At 30.3% G+C, this 21,279-nt stretch overlaps 2 protein-coding genes across 2 annotated transcripts; both read right to left on the reverse strand.

The window, feature by feature from the left end:
* Window positions 1–210: 210 nt before the first annotated feature.
* LOC109595728 (uncharacterized) lies at window positions 211–20,948 on the reverse strand. Its single transcript, XM_020011146.2, has 6 exons — window positions 20,727–20,948; window positions 8,621–8,648; window positions 4,277–4,515; window positions 3,564–3,700; window positions 3,037–3,315; window positions 211–1,417 (listed from the first exon to the last, which is right to left on the reverse strand). The coding sequence occupies exons 1-6, from the start codon at window positions 20,778–20,780 to the stop codon at window positions 838–840; spliced, it is 1,317 nt and encodes a 438-aa protein (XP_019866705.2). The 5' UTR covers window positions 20,781–20,948; the 3' UTR covers window positions 211–837.
* LOC109595730 (PBAN-type neuropeptides) lies at window positions 2,233–3,025 on the reverse strand. The gene has a single exon (XM_020011147.2). The coding sequence runs from the start codon at window positions 2,750–2,752 to the stop codon at window positions 2,288–2,290; it is 465 nt and encodes a 154-aa protein (XP_019866706.2). The 5' UTR covers window positions 2,753–3,025; the 3' UTR covers window positions 2,233–2,287.
* Window positions 20,949–21,279: the final 331 nt, after the last annotated feature.

Raw genomic sequence — 21,279 nt, forward strand, 5'->3', positions numbered from 1 at the left:
GGATTTGATCATTGTTGATTTTTGGTTCAAATCATCACAATTTTTGAGTTTTGGTAAGTTTTATACTTTCCTAATCTTTGAAATTTAAGTTTTAATCCTCGTATATTTTATGTTTTAAATTTTGGTAGTCGTTCAGGAAATAAGATTGTGGGTATCAAACACAATAAAATTCAATTTTGTTTCATATAATTATAATTTAGTCCATTCTGTACAATATAAATTAAACTTAATAATAATATATAAACCTTGTGCACGTTTTAAAAAATTCTTTCGTGCTTGTCCCTCCCACATTATATTGGAAACAATTTTTTTTGCAGAAATTTAATAACAGTAAGATACATATATAATTATCAAAAAGTGTTAATTAAACTTCTTATAAAAATATTTCCAATATGTTCTTAAAACTAACAGTTTTGAATTAATATGTACAATTGTTTATTTCATATTATAATGTAATTAACATAAATAAATTAAGATAAATAAATAAATAAAATAAATAAAAGAATAAAAACATGTAATAATCTCTCAAAACTAAACAGTACATAAATAATAAGTAATAATTCATCTATTTGGCTTTTTTCCTACCATAACTACAAATACAAACCGATGAATTTTTTTAAGTTAAAATTTATCACATACAAAATACTTCAATTTCCGGTTACACCAAATTAGAACAGTACAGTAACTTCAACCCATTCCAGGAAAATAATAAACAGAACATGCACAACATTTTGCATTTAACCATGTTACATAAGAATAGCTTTCTGGTTTTGGTTCCCAGTAACACTATATGAAATATTTTGGTTGTATAGTATCTAAACTAAAAAAAACTAACTATTATTGCGTGGTAGCCCGACCTGTGTAACCCGACTCAGAATAACACCGACTGTCCCTAACTAACTGATCCAAATTCTTACTGCTGGCAGCTGCGCCAACCAAAGCAGTGTGCAACCTCGTGGCCAACCAACACATAATAAACGCCGACAAGAACAACAAGCACCCCAAAATCGCGGCAATCACCAAAAATGTACTACAACTGTTTTCCATTGCTGCGGTCCTGTGATAAAACTCTCCAGGCATCAGAACCGTGTACTCCAAGTTCTCCTTGATTTTCGTAAACTGCGTGGTGTTGTAGTGGGTCAGAGCTGCAGCCGTGGGTTTCTGGACGATTTCGATGATTTCCGAGCTACGTTTCCTTCTGCCGTGTCCTGATGGCTCGAACAAGTCCAAGCAGAAGTCCGGTTGACAGTCCACCGCGTCCATGCACGCTTTTATTTGCGAATGGATCCACAGGGTGGACCGCTCCTTCATCGTGCTCAAGAGGAACGCTTCGAAGTCCAGGAACACTTCGTTGTGACGTTCTCTATACCTCGCCGGTTGGTGGGGGATTATGGAGGCGAAGTCCCGGTTTCTACAACTAGAGTAATCGTCTCATTAATATTTTTTTAATATATAAACTTTTATGTGGATTATATTTTTAACGAAGCGAATATTTTACGAGCAAGTATTGCGGTTAATTAAATTACAGACTCAATAATTATAAGATTTAAACGTATAATTACAGCCAAACCTTAATTAATCTATCAGTATTAATTGCATAGTTATTTTTATGATTATTAAACTTTGCAGTCAATTATGAACTAATTATAAAACTAACTTCAATAATAGTTTAATAACGAAGCATTTATAACAGTAAATAAAGCTTTTACTTATTTAAGCAGTAATCTGTTGGTAAAAAAATGAAAAATATGATTTTAATTAGTTTTTGCAAACGACAAACTATATAAAAATAACTAGAATTAAGAAAGCAGCAATTATTTTCGTAGCATTGTTCTCTTAAAGGCGTTTTGCAGTTAGTTTATTACTTCCGCTATTCTAATTTTGTCATGGTAATTAAAAATGTCGAGCAGAATTCTTACGGCGAACGTCCATTTTACAGGACAATTTAAAGTAACAGTAATTAGTGTTAACATCGGTGCGGCATGTTAATTTGGATGTTTTTAGTATCATTTATGCATGAATTACTTAATTAAAGTGCATTTCCTACTTTTTATTTACATAGAGATTATGACTCAATTAAAGTTTTTTGGTCGCAGTAGCTAATTAGATTTTTTGGGTTCTAAAAGTACTTGAATGTCTTAATTGAGAATGAGCTGAGATTATTAAAAAAGAGCTAAACTTCTTCAATAAAAAACTTCTACATTGTACTCTTTATTAACAAATAAAACGATTTCTACTTTATACAAAGGTTTATTTCCACCTCTAATAAACAATTTCGAAAACCCCATTAAAACTTGTATTTTTCACGGCTCAGATGTTGAGCGAAGGGAATCAGCCTCTTTCCGAGTCTTGGAGCAAAAGGTGGCGATCGCTCGTTCATGTTTTTATCGAGCAAATCGCTTTCCTGGACCCACTCGTTATTGTCGTCTTCCCCAGAGTCCCTTCCCAGCCTCGGGGCGAAGTTGACGGTGTGTCTCTTCGTAGGATTCAGGATGACGATGGTGTACGGCGACTGTTCGATCGCCTCCAAGATGTTCTGGATCTGTTCAGCGTTCAGATAGTTGTAGTGGTCCTCACTGTCGTTCCTCTTCCTCCGACCGAGCCTGGGCCCGAACCATAAGTTATCCAATTTGACTTCGTCGTCCCGTTGCTTATCCAAAGCGGCGACGACATTTGTCGGTTGCGAGCACAAGGCCAATTCCAGGTATATTAGAATTAACACCGCACAGTTTACTAGTGTGAAACGAGTCATGTTGAGGACTGATCCGAAACACCGATCATCCCCGTTTTATACGTGTTTTCGTATGCGTCAAGAGCAGCGGGTGGCTTTTCGAAAACAACCCCTGCAGTTAGTGCAAATCCCCTGAGACTAATCTCTCGACGCTCTGATTGTCCGTGTTCGATACGTATTAATCTTGATACTACGACGGCGACTCTGTTTTTGTCGAGTGGGTTACAAATGACAAAGGTCATTTGTATGAATTAACTCTTAAGAGATGTTGTGGGACTAATCAAAATTTAAAAAAAAAAACTTACCCGTCTTTTACTAACGCAACGCTTCCGGGCATGTGTGGATCATCGGGATCGGGGCTGACGGTCACCTCCATTAATTTCACGTATTTCCAAGCGGATTCGGGACTTATCCGGGCGCGAAGCTGCAACTTGGTGCCAATCGGTACGGCCTGATCCACCGGCAGTTCGTTGTTGGACGAATTTGAGATCCTTGCAGCTGGTGCTTCTTTGTACAGTGCCACTTCGTATTCTAACCTGCCTGGAGTTTCTTCCACCACTCCTGACACTCTTGCTCCGTGAGGACTGAAATGAAGACCAAAAAATTGTTGTTAAGGATGTGCAATGTGGGTTAGTGAAAAAGAGTCTTTTTTTAGTAAGTCAAGTGGTATAAATAAGTGGCACAAGGTATGGATCGTTAATGAAGACCGTAAATAATAATAATTTATTACCTTTGGCAATTATCGTTAATTGCAAAAATCGGTTAAAGTAAAACGGAATAATTTCAAGGAAAACGATATGGTGATGTTTTTTAATTAAATAAATATACTTACAAGCTTCCTGCAAATCCTGCAGCTTTATTTTCAATAACAGTAGGCTCAGGTGGTTTGCACATTATTATTAGTTCTTGATCCGATTGCATAACTACACCAGGAAATTGAGGGAACCACACTCTAACGTGCACAAAGCCCTAAAACAACGTTTATGTAAATTATTCGATAATATATATATAGTTTTCGTTTGCCGAGCTTTAATTACCAACTTAAACTATATATAGTCTGACATGGACACTATAAAGTACGACGATTCAAACGCTTCCACGAACAATGAAGACATAAACTAAATGCAACAAAAATGACGTTTGAATACAGCAGTCTTTGTTAGCTGAGGTCATAACAATAAACTTAAGAAGTAATCAAAGTGTGTTATCGTACAAATGAGAACTACTTTACATTAAAAAAGCTCGAGCTGAACTTCCGTTAATGGTTACGAATAAATACAACTGAGTTTTGTAATGATTAATGTTGGAATTTAAAATTTCTTTTTTCTTTTTAAACTGTTAGGACTGAAAAGCATGTAATCAACATAACGTGAGTTAATCAATTACAAATTTACTCTCCATTAAATGTAATGTTTACCAAAAACCATCTGTCTGAATTTCTACCTTTCCGGTCCGTTCGACCGAGTCATTAACCAATTTGCTCTTCTAACTAACTAACTAACTGTACAAAATATTATAAGTTTGGACACAATAAAATAAACTTACGTTTCTTTTGAGCACGCCGCATCGGCTGAAGTCGACGATTTTCAGGTTGTACTTTAGTCCGGTCGGGTCGGACACGTCCGGCTTAATCTGACAGGACGGGTCCGTTTCCGGATCCACCGCCCTGTCGTCCGCGAACAGCGGATCGCCCTTGAAGCCGTCGGGTTTTCGCAATTTCGCCAATATCGAATCCCTTGATCCTATGCTGTTCGTATTGGCGAACGTGCACTGGATCTCCGTCACTGTAAAATTGAAAGGAAACTGTGTTAGTCGCATGCCGTGCGTTAATCTCTATAATTGGCACAGTTCGCCGTTTCGAATGCGGAAAACAAACGTTGGCATAGGTCTCGAAACGAATTCGGTTCAGTTTATCAGTTTGTTGTGTCGATTCGTGTTGTTTACAACCCGGATTTCGTGGCCAATCGTAAAATTAAATGGGCCATTTGCTTTATAAAGCCAGGTGCATAATTGCGACAAGAAGTTACATCGTCGGATAGAAGAAAACAAACAGTCTGGCTTTAATGTAAATGCGTACATATATCAGCCAAGCACACTGACCTACTAGATTAATTATCTCGGTTTGTTCGAAAGTTCATTACCATTTTATAATTCACTAGGCGATACATTGCATCGGTTCCATGTGGGTACCTTTTTGCCGTGTGAATTTTTAATATTCCATTTTCCACAGTATGATGTACCCTTGATGGTACTGTTGTGTTTATATTAGAAAGTCATAAAATGTATGCAGTATGCAAATATTTGTGACAATTGTAGAATCAATTTTCTAAATTCTTTACTATTGGAATATGTTGTAAAACACTTTTTGCTTTTCTCTAAACTGTTTCCTTATAAGTCTTTAAACAAAAATTGACAATAATAAAGAGAGACAAAATTCTTGAATATATCAAAGTCAATAATAAGTAACAATTATTCAACATATTTTCAATTCTGAAAATGTGATCTTCGATCACTCAAAATATTTTGTGAAAAAAGAACAATTCACATTCACTAAGGTATCCGAAAAGTATTTAAATTTGAGATCTCTTATCACCTACTTTCAAATATTTTTTTAATTTTGTGAAGATTGGTAGTAATAGTAGCAATCAATGTAGTGAAAATGAACAACATCCAGGTCGTCTTAAAATTGTACCAAGAAGATATTAAACAATATCTAGTATAAAATATTTGTAACATAGACCAATCATTTAATTATAGTGAATCAACCAGAAACTTCATATAATAAATGCTATCAAAATGTTAAATAAAAGGATTCCACATAAATTACGAGAGGATGAATTTAAACTGGTAAACATGGTGGAATAGAAAAAATCTTATTCCAAAAAATATTTTGACTATCTACCAATAGCCCAATGCAACTCTACTTTTTACAAATTGATTAATAAGCTGTTCCTGAAAAAATATTTTGTTTCTTCATGATGGCTCAAGACCACATGTAGCATTATACACTTAAAGAATGCTTTAAAATGTTGTATAGAAAGATCTACTTTATCCATCTACTCCACCAATTTAAATGCAAATATAATTAGGTTTATGTCAATTACCAATTGTGACAAAAAATTAGTTTATTAAGACGATGGTTGGGTATTGGTTAAAGCTGGTAAAGGTGATAGAGCAATAGTTAAAAAACTGAGACAGATCTTGATAACATATTGACTACATCAAGAGGCAAAATGATCAATACAAGTGTCTACTAACAAATGATAAAATTAGTAATATACTTTCTTAAGGAGAGTTTCTTTAGTCAGTAGAAAATACTTCAGCAATGATTTTTATAAGACGTTTAGATAAATATACATATATTGAATGAGAATAAGAAAATTAGACGAATGCAAATCCTTTCCTGAAAATTTTGTTTATCGTATTGTTATATGCGACGAAAAATCAGTTGATTATGACTAGTGTGAAAAATAGGTTGAAGCTGGTAAACATGACAAAACAGTACTTAATCCAAGTACGACTAGCATAATTATCTACTGGTCACCATGTTCATGAAAAAATTACTCAAAGTTGAGATTCTTTAGTCAATAGACAAGTTGTTCCTCTTGACAAATTAAAACCACATATCGAATTAGAGACTAATTTTTCCACGAGAACAGGTCAAAAATGAGATGACTTAAATTAATTGAATATAAAAATTGTTAATTACAAAGTATTTAGTTGAATAAAAGTTATTTTAAAGTTAATCGTTGAACCAGTAAATTATTTATATTATTACTGTTCTTAATATTAGGTGAAATATATTTCATCTCTAGATTTGTCTAATACAAAATATGCTCTTGGAAACAGCACAATAACCTACTGCTCATTATATTTACGAACAAATTTCTTAAAGTTGTGATCCTTTAATTAATGGATAAGATGTTCCTTTTCTTCATGTCCACTTAAAACCACATATTGAATTAGAGGCTAATTTCTCCACGAGAGGAGGTTAAAACTGAGGTGGCTTATAGAACTTAAAAATTGTTATTTACGAGGTATTTAGTTGAATAAAAGTTATTTTAATGTTAAAAGTTGAACCAGTAAATTATTTATACTATTACTGTTATATTAGGTGAAATATACTTCATCTCTAGATTTATCTAATAAAAAATATGCTCTTGGAAACAGGACTAACTGTCAAATAATCAGCACAATTACCTACTGCTCACCATGTTCACGAAAAAATTGCTCAAAGTTGTGATCCTTTAATCAATAGACAAGGCATTCCTCTTCTTCATGATAAATTAAAACCACATCGAATTAGAGGCTAATTTTTCCACGAGAGGAAGTCAAAACTGAGATGGCTCATGGAACTTAAAAAATGTGTTAATTACAAGGTGAATAAAAGTTATTTTAAAGGTAAATGTTGAATAAATAAATTTTTTATATTAGTATTAGGTGAAATATACTTCATCTCTAGATTTGTCTAATAAATATGCTGAAAGTACTTGTATATAACACCTTCTGTTCAACTCAACGAAATATAATTGACAGAAATTCCTCACAGTAAATTAAGTTTTGGCGTCTCAAAACGCAGTGGCAGAAAATATGCATATCCGTTCATCGCAATTGTTAAGAACGCGTGTACGGTACCCGAAATGAAATATTTCAATAAAACGACAGTGCCGGTTTCGATATGTGGTTTTTCGCTAATTACCGGAGCGGTGCGTCGAGCGCAACACACGCCCCGTTATAACGTAGCGCGATTTTCAGGGTATCCAAAAACAGAATGGCGGCGACAACTTGTTCAGCAAGGTCAGTACGCACACATGTTGTTGTGCGTACCGAACAACCGTACGGGAAGTTACTGTTAAAACGTCGGACAGAACAAGTGCAAACAACGTAGATCAAGAGTTCGATCGTTTTTCGAACCATTGTTCTGTGATTCGATGCCGTTGTCAACGATTTTTATTCGGTCTATTAACCGATCATCGTTCTGAGATGTCGTCGCATGTTTGCAAGAAGATTGACCGAATTAGAAATATAGTAGAAAAAATCTCCTACTTGAATGTGACTTCAATTTTTCGGATCACATTACAATTGCATTAAATGTTATTACGGGAATGCAAAGAGGCCATTAACCAAATCGGTAGCAGTCTTCATAAAACGAAAAACCGTGTCATACGCCTATGATTATAAACTCATAAATGCGTATCCTCAGTTATGTAGCCTTGCACTACAAGTTAAATAAACCGTTCTTTTCCTTTTAAATTATATATCAGATGGCATAACAAATTGACTGGGTATTTGCGACAATTGCAGCAAAAAAGAAATAATAAAAATTATTTTTTATACCTCTTTGAAGTACCGTACATTATCGATAGGTTCGCATCAAATAATTATTGTTGTAATGAATGCGTGTAACACTGACACAAAATATTGGAATTTGATTTACTAGTAACGGATACATTCGTGTCTACTTCTGCATAATATGTTACATGTACGTATCATGTAAATAACACAAATAAAACAACGAATAAAATGCAAATCTACTTCAGACATGCACCTTATTATAGAGCTCCCATTTTATTTCATGTTCAGATCTAGTTAACACATTCATTACTAAATTTATGGTATCTTTGTTTGTAAGAAAAATCTTGCTAATCCAATTTAATTGAAATGCGGATGACTTAATAATTAGATTTTATGACTTGCATTTAAACTGTTACCTGGTTTATAAATCATTTTACAATTACGAAATACCTACATATCATCGGCAGCAGATGGCACAAAAATAACAGTTACAACTATTTAAATAATAACAAGCTAATATTTTTTATGATATGTGTTACTGGTGGATCAATATTTTATAACAGTTAATAGTTTACTTATACTACTTAGGCTTACCTTCATAATCTTGTGCACAAATTGTACTCTGAAACAAACAGAAAAGACAATGAGTGTTAATTTGTCATTGTTAAAACAACATTTGTGTGTTCGCCACTATTTTTAACAGAAGAAAGAAATATTCTTCTTTATTATTAACAACGAATAGTTAAATTATACATTTCAACTTTGATACTGATACTAATAATTAGAAATAACGTTCCAAACAGATGGTACCCGTTTTTTTAGTTGTGTAATATTTGAGACAGTTTTAAGAATAAGATTAGTTTTGATTGTTCAGATGGCTTTTATCTGGACTAACACTGTATTCTTAATCATAAACGTCTTTTTTTAAATTGAATTGAAAAAATAATATGATCTGATCATTGTGCTGGTAAACAATAAATTCAGAAAATTTGAAAGCTCATCAGATATAAATATGATCTCGAATATTTGAGCCCGACTCGATCAAATCTGTCCACTGGAGAATTTTTTGAAATTTGAAAATAGTCATTTTCAAACATTTGCATCTCAATTTCTATTATATATAACTTAGAGATTCAATTCGAACGGCCTTCTTCTCTGTGAATCCCCTACTTTTAAGACAAAAATAGATATTAGCGATATTATAACATCTATCCAATTAAACCAGCAAAATTTTACCTGTTTCAAAATGCTCCTAAATCCACAGCTTCCAAAGTATAGGTTTAAAAAACTTAATTGTTTCGATTTTGTTATTACACATTATTACATAAGCGGAACTTCGAATTGCTTCAAATTTTCAGGGAAGTTAGTCTATTATGTTCCCAATAAGTCTTGAAAATTTCAATTATGGTATCGAGCTTGAAATCCGAACATCTCGAAAATTGTGTTGCATAAAATAATTTTTGCGAATAATTTGCTGTCTATATTTTTTTAATTTATATTGGCGGTGGCATTGAGGCTACTGTGGCTATGATGACATGATTTAAATTTTCAATAAAATCCTTCTTAACAATAATACAATGTATGAATATTATACGAAATTTTTAGAGCCGTTAAAAAAAAATGAAAAAACGATTCGATAATGTAAAAATAATTAAGGATACTCGAATTAATCATTCTTTTACAGCTGTTAATGACAGTACCTTAGGAGTGACTTCTTTCGAAAAAGATTATAAAGTAGTTTAAATAAATTTATATACAAAAATTTTCCAAAAAAATCATTAACAATATTTTGTAAATTTCATTGTGATGCTGAAATACAAAATACAATAAATTTAAGTTTAAGATGCATATTAATCATTACCATTTAAATGTATAGTTATTATAATATACGTTGAAATAAAAAACATTAATAAATTGCTTGTTGATTTCAACGCAATTTTCGAGTTGTTTAAAGTTTTATTATAGTTGAATTTTAGCTATCTAAAAACAGTGATTTTTGAAAAATCGATCAGGTTTGGATGGCCGTATAATAAGGAAATCGAGACAATTAAGAGAAAAATCGGTACATAAACAAATTACACCTTCACAAAAAAATGTCAGTGCAGTTATTTAATTTTATAGTTTGGAAACTGATTTGATCATTGTACATAAAAATTTTATGAAATGATTGAACCTGAGAACGAGACATGCCAGATAAGTTATATAGAAGCTCAGATACAAATTTTGAATATGACTAAACAATTGACTTTTTATAGATTTCAAAAAAATCTCCAGTAGCCGGATTTGATCGAACCGGGATCAAATTTTCAAGATCATCTTTATATCTGATGTATTTTCAATAGATATACTTTTTGAATTTAAACAAGCAAACTCATCATTTACAAGGTGATACAAGACTTTTTAAGCTGTCGAAAATTTCTCACAATGAATTAAGTGCTAAGAACATTAGTTCATAGACTTATTTTATATTTAATAGAGATGAATTCACTTTAAAAAATAATATGATTTGATCATTGTACATAAAAAGTTTATGAAATGATTGGACCTAAGAACGAGACAGGCCAGATAAGTAAGTTGTTGGTGAATATTCTTGTATTCAGAGAAGAATGACGTTTGAACGGAATGTCTAAATTATATAGAAGCTCAGATACAAATTTTGAATATGACTAAACAATTGACTTTTTATAGATTTCAAAAAAAATCTCCAGTGGTCGGATTTGATCGAACCGGGCTCAAATTCTCAAGATCATCTTTATATCTGATGTATTTTCAATATATACTCATTAAATTAAATTTAAACAAGCAAACTCATCATTTACAACGTGATCCAAGACTTGAAATTATCGAAAATTCCTCACAATAAATTAAGTGCTAAGAACCTTAGTTCATAGACAACTATTATATTTAATAGTGTTGAATTCACTTTAAAAAATAATATGATTTGATCATATACAAATTTTTGAAAATGACTAAAAAATTGACTTTTTTAGATATCAAAAATATCTCCAGTGACTAGATTTGATCGAATCGGGCTCAAATTCTCAAGATCATCTTTATATTATATAAAATACATATATATATATATATATATATATATATATATATATATATATATATATATATGTATTTTATGAGATGAATGAACCTGAGGACAAAACAGGCCAGATAAGTTGTTGGTGACTAGTCTTGTATACGGTTAAGTCTAAATAATATCTTCTCCTCTTAACAAGATTACCAATAAATTGATTGCGATATTCTGATAATAAAACGAGATGCAAATCACGTTTTCCAATCTACAACATCTTCGTGCTCGAGACGTTAAATCCAGTAATCGTTCGATCAGATAAGCGTGTGCGTATTTATGACACAGGAAAATCGCATAACTATCATTCGATGTGTTAAACTCATTCCCCGCACATCGTAATTTGCAACTTCGGCTAATTGGTCGGCCATTATGTCCGTTTGTGTTTATAAGCAAAATGGTAGTTGTGATAACTTAACTGTATCAGATCGATTGATACCGATGTGGAAATGGAGCGTGGAATTCACCGGACAATATTAATTATTTAGTGGGCAACTGACACGGATTAATCTTCAGGAATTAACACTACAGTTATCGTAGTGAAAGTACACTTGTTCGGGTATATTTGACGGTGACGGTGACGGTGGAATTGTAACAGTAACAACTGAATTACCAAAGTAAAAATCAAACGAAATGGACTTTCAATCTCCACGACTCGGCTCTTAATGACTCTCTCGTTCAACGAAAGCAATTATGCACCGATGGATCTTCCTTATCACAAACCGTTCTGCAATAAACGCCGGTCGCGGAATGTAATGACGCGTAAAAACTAATTGTACCGTCGGCAGTCCGATAATGAGATGGTATTTGAATTTATTTATGTGTTTACGTATTCCAGTTAGATTGATCGACGTGAAATGGTTCCAGATCGTGCGGAACCAAACGGACATCACATCCGTTAGAAGAATAATTTTTTATTTTATATTAAATCTGGTTGATTTTAAACCAAAATCCGATTATATGAATATTGATTATACCACATGCACTTAACGAACGTGAAAAATAATCTGAAAACCACCGACAGTTAGACCAATTTGTCCGATCAGAAATTCCTATTCATTGGTGAAAATTACAAAACAGTTTCACTGTACCATAAATAATTACATACAATGCCGGATTAAATAAGAAACTGTTTATTAATGATCACCGGTTGAATTATAGTTGGAGCTTATTCTTGAACATCAGGAAAAGTATTTCTTAAAAATGTAAATAAATTTAAACTCCGTACAAAAATAGGTGTATAAAAAGTAATTCAATTTCCCATGCAAATAGAATTTGCCAAGGTGCTAATGCAAACAATACCGGTGGCGAAAAAAGCAAAACGGTTCGCACAGTCATCCGCATAGTGCAAATAGTTTAATTCCATTTCCTTCCCACTTTGCTCAATGAATGGAAACTCAACGTTTTTGTTAACCCAGAAACTTACTCGGCCGAAGAAGTGAGATGGCAAACCGAATAAAACAAAACTCCTACAGTGCATCACAAAATATCAAGACCGCAAACCATAACCATACGTAAATAAATGACATCTTGAATTCCACGTTGTTGAATTATTGTTACGGCAACAGACGGTCTCGTTATCGATGTTATTGGTCAATCAGGTTTATGCTAAATGGGAAACTGGGAAGCGCAATAAAGATGCTAACAGTAAAAGTTTACTGTAGTTTTCAATAAAAAGAAAATTATCGCGCGATTGAAACGACAATAAACGACGATCGAAAGCTGTCGTCGTTCCATCATCAAACCGGACCATTTTCTTTGTCGCACACAACGAAATAGGTTAAGTGAAGCGATAGTTATATGGTTAAATTGGAAATTATGTGAGAATATGTGAATTAAATAATACACACATTGTATTTGTTATACAAACGACGATTTTCATAATAATGGTAATCCAATTTTCATTGTTATTAACAATGGTATCCGCATTTAATAACAATGGCAGGTGAAAAAGCAGGCGACACAAATGCAACCGATCTAACAACAGTTAACCATTTTTTTTGAGAAATTAAGATAATTGGGCTAAGACTTGAATCAATAATATACACAATATCCGTAAATTACGCCGACTACTTTTAACTATTTAACTGATTGGGAGTAATATATCAAAACAATTCTTCAATAAAATGCTTATTCTTTTAACATTTCAGTCGTAGACAACAACTTTTTAAATATATATTCTCAGTCTGGTTTACGGTTATTACGGTGAAACGGTCCATGATGAATTTATTTTATACCTGTACTACTTCTGATACCTTATTTCTATAGTATGAAAATGTTGCCCTTGTTTTTTTTTTTTCAGTTCTTAAATTAAGAAGAAAGTAATCTGGATAAGAGTTCTGAAAATGGATTTTTGGGACATATTGGCACCGACATAATTATATTTATATTACTTCAATATATACTTTGATACCTTATTTCCATAGTCTGAAAATGTTCCCCTTGTTTTCCTTTTCAGTTCCTAGATTAAGAAGAAAGTAATCTGAATAAGAGGTCTGAAAATGGATTTTTGGGACATATTGGCACCTACATAATTATACTTGTACTACTTTAGCATATACCTTGCCACCCTATTTCCATAGTATGAAAATGTTCCCCTTGTTTTTCTTTTTCAGTTTCTAAATTAAGAAGAAAATAATCTGGATAAGATTGCTGGAAATGGATTTTTAGGACATATTGGCACCTACATAATTATATTTGTACTATTCAAGCATATACTTTGATGTTCTATTTCCACAGTATGAAAATGTCACCCTTGTTTTTCTTTTTCAATTCCTAAGTTAAGAAGAAAGTAATCTAGATAAGAGTGCTGAAAATGAATTTTTGGAACACATTTTGCACCTACATAATTATACTTGTACTACTTTAGAATATACTTTGATACCCTATTTCCATAGTATGAAAATGTTCCCCTTGTTTTTCTTTTTCAGTTCCTAAATTAAGAAAAAACTAATCTGGATAAGAGTGCTGGAAATGGATTTTTAGGACATATTGGCACCTACAGCAAATTAATTTTAATTCTTAGGAATTCCACAAATAACAACTCTCCCTTTGCCGTAAAATACACGATAACAGCCTTAAATGACTCCAAGATGTTGAAATATTATCATTTAATTTTTACCCTAACGTTCTTTAATGTTGGGGACAGTTTTGGAAAACTGAGATAAGATATTAAAATGAAAGGTATATTTAAATTCTTCAGTTTTTCATTGAGCCTTACGTGAAACAGGACATCTATCCAGATCCAGAATATCTGAAGTAACAACATTTATAAACTTTACTTCGAACTCTTTTCTTTATGGTGAAATTGTATGTATACGAGTTACGTATTTATTATACGTACGTTATTATAATGTTGCCCATTGAGATAGTAATCTTTATTTAAAGTAACTATAGCTTAGCAAGAGGAACATTTAAATTTCAAACATCATTAAGTTGTTTTAATGCCCCAGTCCTTTCCTCTTAAAAATGTTCGTGTCTGAAACAAATATATTCGTAGAAAGTGACTCTTTCAACCTCATTACGTGCATCATTCAAATTGTGGCGAACCATAAAGACCCAAGGAAATTGATCAGATAAAAAGTCGTGATATGTGTAACAGACCAGATGCTCTAACAGATTAATAGAATAACATTGTACAGACGGAAGAAAAAACTCAACTCAATATACAATTACATCGACTACAGTTAGGTATGTGCAAAATCTGAGCTAAATCTTCCAATACACAACTTCTTATCGCGCCGCTAAATACCTATTTCGTTTTTCGCCTTCGGTCTTCCAATGGTGGGCGGCATCGATCCGATCGTTTATCGGATCAACTGGACTGTAAACAATCTGTTAATCTTGTAAACAAATTGTGTGCTATTATAAGATTCCACCGTTTCCTGTTTCATTGTTTTTGGTAGAAGGGACCGACGAAATTTCCGTATAAATCGTGATCAAACAATGATTATAAAATTTTCAAGCGTTCTTGTTATTTGGGTCGTATTTTGTCTAATTATTTCCATTACTGTAGTGCAAAAACAGTATTAATTTTACACAATTGTTAACGTAAAAGTCGCGCGTCATCGCTTACTGTAAAAAAAAAATTGAGTAAACCGTTTCAAACCTATTGAACAAGAAAAAAAACCTGTCTATTTTGGTCAGGACAAAACAAAGATACAATCGAAGCTTAAATTATAAATCGAGCTACACAAATTGATGACTTTTTCATCCAGTGTTTAGGATTTAAATGTTTAAATAAAAAATTGTTACTAGGTACTCAACAGAGAATGTTCCAATGTTTTTTATTTGTTCTGATTTTTTGCAAATAAACAATTAATCAAGATTTACTTTATTATTTATAAATTATGATGTTATTATGTACTTATACAGGATGATTTACCTAATTTGTTCAAGGAAAACAGAAACAGTTATTGATTTAAAATTCTTTTAGAAATTATAACTTGACTATAAAAAATTGTTACTAGGTACTCAACAGAGAATGTTCCAATGTTTTTTATTTGTTCTGATTTTTTGCAAATAAACAATTAATCAAGATTTACTTTATTATTTATAAATTATGATGTTATTATGTACTTATACAGGATGATTTACCTAATTTGTTCAAGGAAAACAGAAACAGTTATTGATTTAAAATTCTTTTAGAAATTATAACTTGACTTTTCTAATTTATTTTTGATAAAATAAAAATTTCCGGTCTCGCCTGAAGTGGCATCAATTGTTATTTTCAATGGAATACCCTGTATATTTTTATATATTTAAATGCTACTCGTAACTGAGTATAAAATGGCTATACCATGACCTATACCTAAACCTACAATTTATAGATTATGGTTTAACTAAAATGTCTGTAAAGCCACCAATTTTGTTAGTTTATTTTTAGCATAAATGTTAACCAAGGATCATCCTATAAGGAGCTTTTATTATTATTGACAAATTTTATACATAATGTTACATATTTACGTTTAATTTTGGTCATCCTAAAATATCAATAACTTTATATAAAACCTTTCTAGTGGTATAACCATTCCTTATACAAAAATAAATATTAACATATACTTTAAAATGTAAAAACTCTCATTTTTCTATGTATACTAATAGTAATATTGATGACATATGTTTTGTATCAGACATCTTGTCATTACTTGATCGTACAGAAAATTTTTATTTACATTTCTTGTAGAAAATTAAATGCTCTATAAAAATGTATCTTACAATTTTTTCATAATTCTTACCGCTTTGAAGATATTGAAGATCAAAATTTGAAGAATTTAACAAAAATTTGATTTTTACTAAATTTTATATATTTTATTTATTTTATATTATATATATAATATATCTTTATAGGAAATTAAACGCTCTACAAAAAATGTCTCTTGTGGTTAATTGATTACTCTAACCATTTGGAAACTATTCGCATTCGAATCCGAATGTCTACTGACTAACTGAATAGTTTTTTAATAAATATTTTAAATTTATCCATTTAAGTCCTGAATTTTGAGACATTTTTTTTACCACCATCATTTTTTAATATTCTACTGCCACAGAATTTATTAATAAATGCACTCGTATTAATAAAACTGGACATATATTAGTCGAGCTTCCATAAGTTAAGCTTCTCTAAGTCATCTCGAAAGAAATCCTAAATTATATTAATGGTCCTTGTGGATAATATGACCAAGGTATGGAATTGATGAATATTTTGGAAGGAAGAAATATGATAAAATTACTTTGATTTCTATAAGTAAAAGTGTCCAAAAAAAAGGAAAACATTTAATTGTAAATAGAAGGATGACAGTAATACTGCTTCAAAATTTCCTACAGACGAAAATGTTATTGGACTCGACGAAGTCATCATCATTTTGAAAAACAGGTAATACGAAATTAGAATAACACCTTAATTTGATCGTGCTCTTTGAATAATAGCTAACGATTGTTCATCATAGTATATACTAAAAAACTTACAATCCTCACTATGTTCTATTATTTTGAACTTTTTGCTGTTAATTAACTAATTTCCATTACTGGTCATAAGTTATTTTTTATATCTTGGACCATTGCTTAAAAAAGTATGTTATACTAGCTTTTTTAAATTCTATTTAAACATATTATTCTATAAAATATAACGGAGATATTTATATAAATGAATTGTACATTCAACTTTATCCCAAATCAATAGTAAAATAATTATAAATTCGAGAAAATATAGTATTTGCATATATCAAATGAAAAATAATAGTTTTGAGTTTCTATTTAAACATGATGACATAAAAATAATAACTCATGAAATACCTGAAGAAATAAGAAATTTTATTATCATTTTTAAACTGCCAAACAGTTATATCATCAAAAACAATTTTCTGGTTGAAAATGAACAATTACAGTGTGCGTTACAAATTAATAATTGACCTGAACCCGTCAGAAATCCAGGATACGATATAAATCGGAAAACTGTTAGTTGTCACATAATTCAAAATGGTGCGTTAGGATCCCGGTGTTTACGGCAACAATAATTGCCCGAACATGGCCGTTAAATCATCTTCCGTGGCGTTTACGGTCGCTCGTAAATCGAATTTCTAATGTGTGGATCTATATTTTAGGCCCGAGCACTTCCGTATCGTAATGAACACCGTGAACACCTACGATTGACGGACGTTAAGATGGTCGATCGGTTCAGTGGGTCAGAAGAACGCGGATCGATGATTGAGCACGCGAAAAAATCGATGAAATTCGAACAGACGACATAAATGTTGATGACAGGTTGTGCAAGAACGGTTATCGTTTGATTTATTACGATTTAATGAACGATGAAAAAACGTTTGAAATGATGATGTATAATGAATTGCTCTAGCACTAGCACACATTTAATTATTAATGAAAGGCGTGTGATTTAAAGAAAACGTCGCCACAAATGCAGGGGGTCCCGTTTCACATCTACCGTGCCTCTTTTATTTTCCGAATGACACACATTTTAAATCATAAAAACGGTATCGTCGATCGGGCAATTATTATTTAATTATACTGTAAAAATCTCCTTACCTTTCAACTGTTTCTTCACTGCTCAATTCACAAAAGAAGTGAATCGATCAATAGTTAGTTGTAAAAACGTTAAAAAAGAACATTCTTTTATCTCAGTCAGTCAGTTTCGTTTAGGTTAAATTATATTTGCATGTGAAGTAAATTAACGTTATACTTTAATGAGTGTAAATTGCTATAACAATTTTGAAAGTATTAAGCATTATTACAATCGCCCTTTAGCCATTCATTGCGTGTAGTTTAAAATTGATCGATAATAGCCTCTTATTTTTTATATTCATTCCATTTTCAACATACATGAACACAATTATTAAAATCTTGTTAATTTTATAACTTATACAGTAATGGAAAATGTTAATGAAACGTTGTGTTTTAAAATCTCATTAAAGATAGTTTAGCAATCTAAGAAAATAATGAAGGAATTTAGAAATTATTATTATGACGCCTTTCGTTGATGTAAAGGTATATAAAATTTTAATTAAGAAATGCGTTACAACGGTTCTACAATTTTTGCAATAATAAATTTCAAAGTAATGAATATATGGTAAATGAAAACATGCATCTCTCCTCTAGAATTTGTCTAACTTTACTGTAATAAAAAAATATGATTTATTATCTACATTCATATTTATTATTTGTAAGATAATATGTAAAAATTACTAATGAATATTTCAATATATACATAAAAATTAAATTTTAAGTTTTGAACGTATTTGTAATTTATGGATATTTTAATTATTTTCAAGATGATCACAACAATAATATTCCAAATGTCGTAATTAAAATTGTTATTGATACTATTGTAAATTTAAGGTGTATATAAAATATAATTAAATAACGGTATAATTTTTATACAATAAATAATTTAATTTATATTGGGATAATAAAAAAGTAATAAAATTTAGATGATTTTCAATATATTAATAATAATTTAAATAAAAAATATTATTTAGTGTTTAAATGATTTATCAGTACAATTCTTTTATTTATACTTAATTGTTTATAATAGAATGCTTAATTTTCACTTATTTTTTTTAATTAATTTATTGTAATAAAATTATTTTTAAATAGTAAAACATTAAAAAAATTTTAATGCAATAATTTACAATTAATTAATTATTAATAACAATTTTGATTTTATATACAATATATTTACGATCATAAAATCTATTATATTATTTTTTTAATAAATAAAAACATTTAATATTCAATCAAAAATATTTTTAATTGACTGCAATGTATGATTCGACAATTTATTTTTTTATTCTAAAACAAAATATTATTTTCTAAATATACTTTAGTAAAAAATAATAAAAAATATATTTTGTTTAGTTTCTTAATTAATTTATTATACTAAATGTATTTTTAAGAAGTTAATCTAAAAAAAATGCAATTTGGTAATTAACTAATTTACAAAAATATTATTTAGTGTTTAGATGATTTAGACTTTTCATGTAAATAGTTGACTTTTTTTGGGTTTTGTTAATTACCATTCTTATATTTATACTTTTTAATAGAATGTTTAAATTTTACTTATTTTTTTTACTTAATTTACTATAATAAAATTATAACTATATAACAATTAATTAATTGCTAGCAACAATTTTGATTTTATGTACAATACAAAATATTCAATCAAAAATAATTTTAAACTATGATTCGATAATTTTTTTTTATTTTAAAACAAAATATTATTTTCTAAATATATTTTAGCAAAAAATAATAAAAAATATAGTTTGCTTAGTTTCTTAATTAATTTATTATAATAAATCTAACAAAAAAATATGCAATTTACAAAAATTTTATTTAGTGTTTAGATGATTTATCAGTACTTTTCATGTAAATAATTAATTTTTTTGTTCATTACAATTCTTATATTTATACTTTTTTATTTTTTAATATAATGTTTAAATTTTACTTATTTTTTTCAAATTAATTATTATAATAAAATTATTTTTAAATAGTAAATCAAAGAAAACATGCAATTTTTTAATATAATAATTTACAATTAATTAATTATTATTAACAATTTTGATTTTATTATATATATACGATCATAAAATATATTAAATTATTTTTTTTTAATATTCAGTGAAATAAATTTAATGTATGATTCGTAAAATTATTTTTTTATATTAAAATAAATATTATTTTCTAAATATACTTTCGTGAAAAATAATAAAAAAATATTTTTCTTAGTTTCTTATTAGCCATTTAGAAGATATTCACATTCGAATCTCAATGCCTATTGATTTTAAAAACGTTTTAATAGTTATGAATTTGAATTTTGAAATTTTTCTTAATAGATTTTGGTAAATAATAATTTTATTTATATTTTGCTTAGTTTCTTAATTATTTTTTTATAATAAATTTATTTTTAATAGTTATTTTAACAAAACATGAAAAAATGTAGTTTTTTAGTAAATTTACAATTGATTAATGAAAAAAATGTTGAAATTGTATAGAAGAACTAATAACAATTTAAACATTATATATAATAAATTAATTATTTTAATTAATCAGTCTATCGTAATTTTAAATAAAGAATTAAAATATAATATATAGAAAAAAAATATTTACCAAATGCAGAACAACATAGATCAAGCTCGGTATCCTCCAGCTCAACAGCACCATTTTTTCGTCCCCGAGAAACCACTCCCACAAATTCAAATCAAAATCAAGGGTGCCACCGAATTAATAAAAAACACTATCGAGCAATCAGTCAGTTAATACTAATTGAGCATCGCACACTCGCCCGCGTCTGGTGCATCAAGCAGTGACTGTCACGCCGGTACCACGCGGTCTTCGAGAGGAACCCGCGTTACCCTTGCGACTTCCGTCAAACAACTGACACCAGATGCAACTTGCTTTGGGTTCCGCGACTCCGCTAATGACTCCTTCGGCGAGTACCGTCGCCCCCCGCCGCCACGCAGCCCTGCTCCCGGTACTGTTACTCGTATCGGCGTTATGGTTGGGGCCGTTTCGCTATTATTTCATTGCGTTTATTTTATTTTTTTCATTCTTTATTTTGTCTTTTTTTGTTCAGGAATTTTCGGTACCTGTATTGTCGGCATGCATATGATTCAGGTGGAATTGGGCCAGTTGTTGTGGTTACAACTGTTTTTGAAGACAC

This window comes from Aethina tumida, chromosome 2, assembly GCF_024364675.1.
Source record: "Aethina tumida isolate Nest 87 chromosome 2, icAetTumi1.1, whole genome shotgun sequence".
NCBI classification, from domain to species: domain Eukaryota; kingdom Metazoa; phylum Arthropoda; class Insecta; order Coleoptera; family Nitidulidae; genus Aethina; species Aethina tumida.

Coding starts and splice junctions, on each gene's coding strand:
- LOC109595730 (XM_020011147.2), bottom strand. CDS start 2,752: ATGACTCGTTTCACACTAGTAAACTGTGCGGTGTTAATTCTAATATAC.
- LOC109595728 (XM_020011146.2), bottom strand. CDS start 20,780: ATGGTGCTGTTGAGCTGGAGGATACCGAGCTTGATCTATGTTGTTCTG. Junction 4,516..8,620: donor TTGTGCACAAGATTATGAAG/GTAAGCCTAAGT, acceptor TCAATTTTACAG/TGACGGAGATCCAGTGCACG. Junction 3,316..3,563: donor GCAGGATTTGCAGGAAGCTT/GTAAGTATATTT, acceptor TCTTCATTTCAG/TCCTCACGGAGCAAGAGTGT.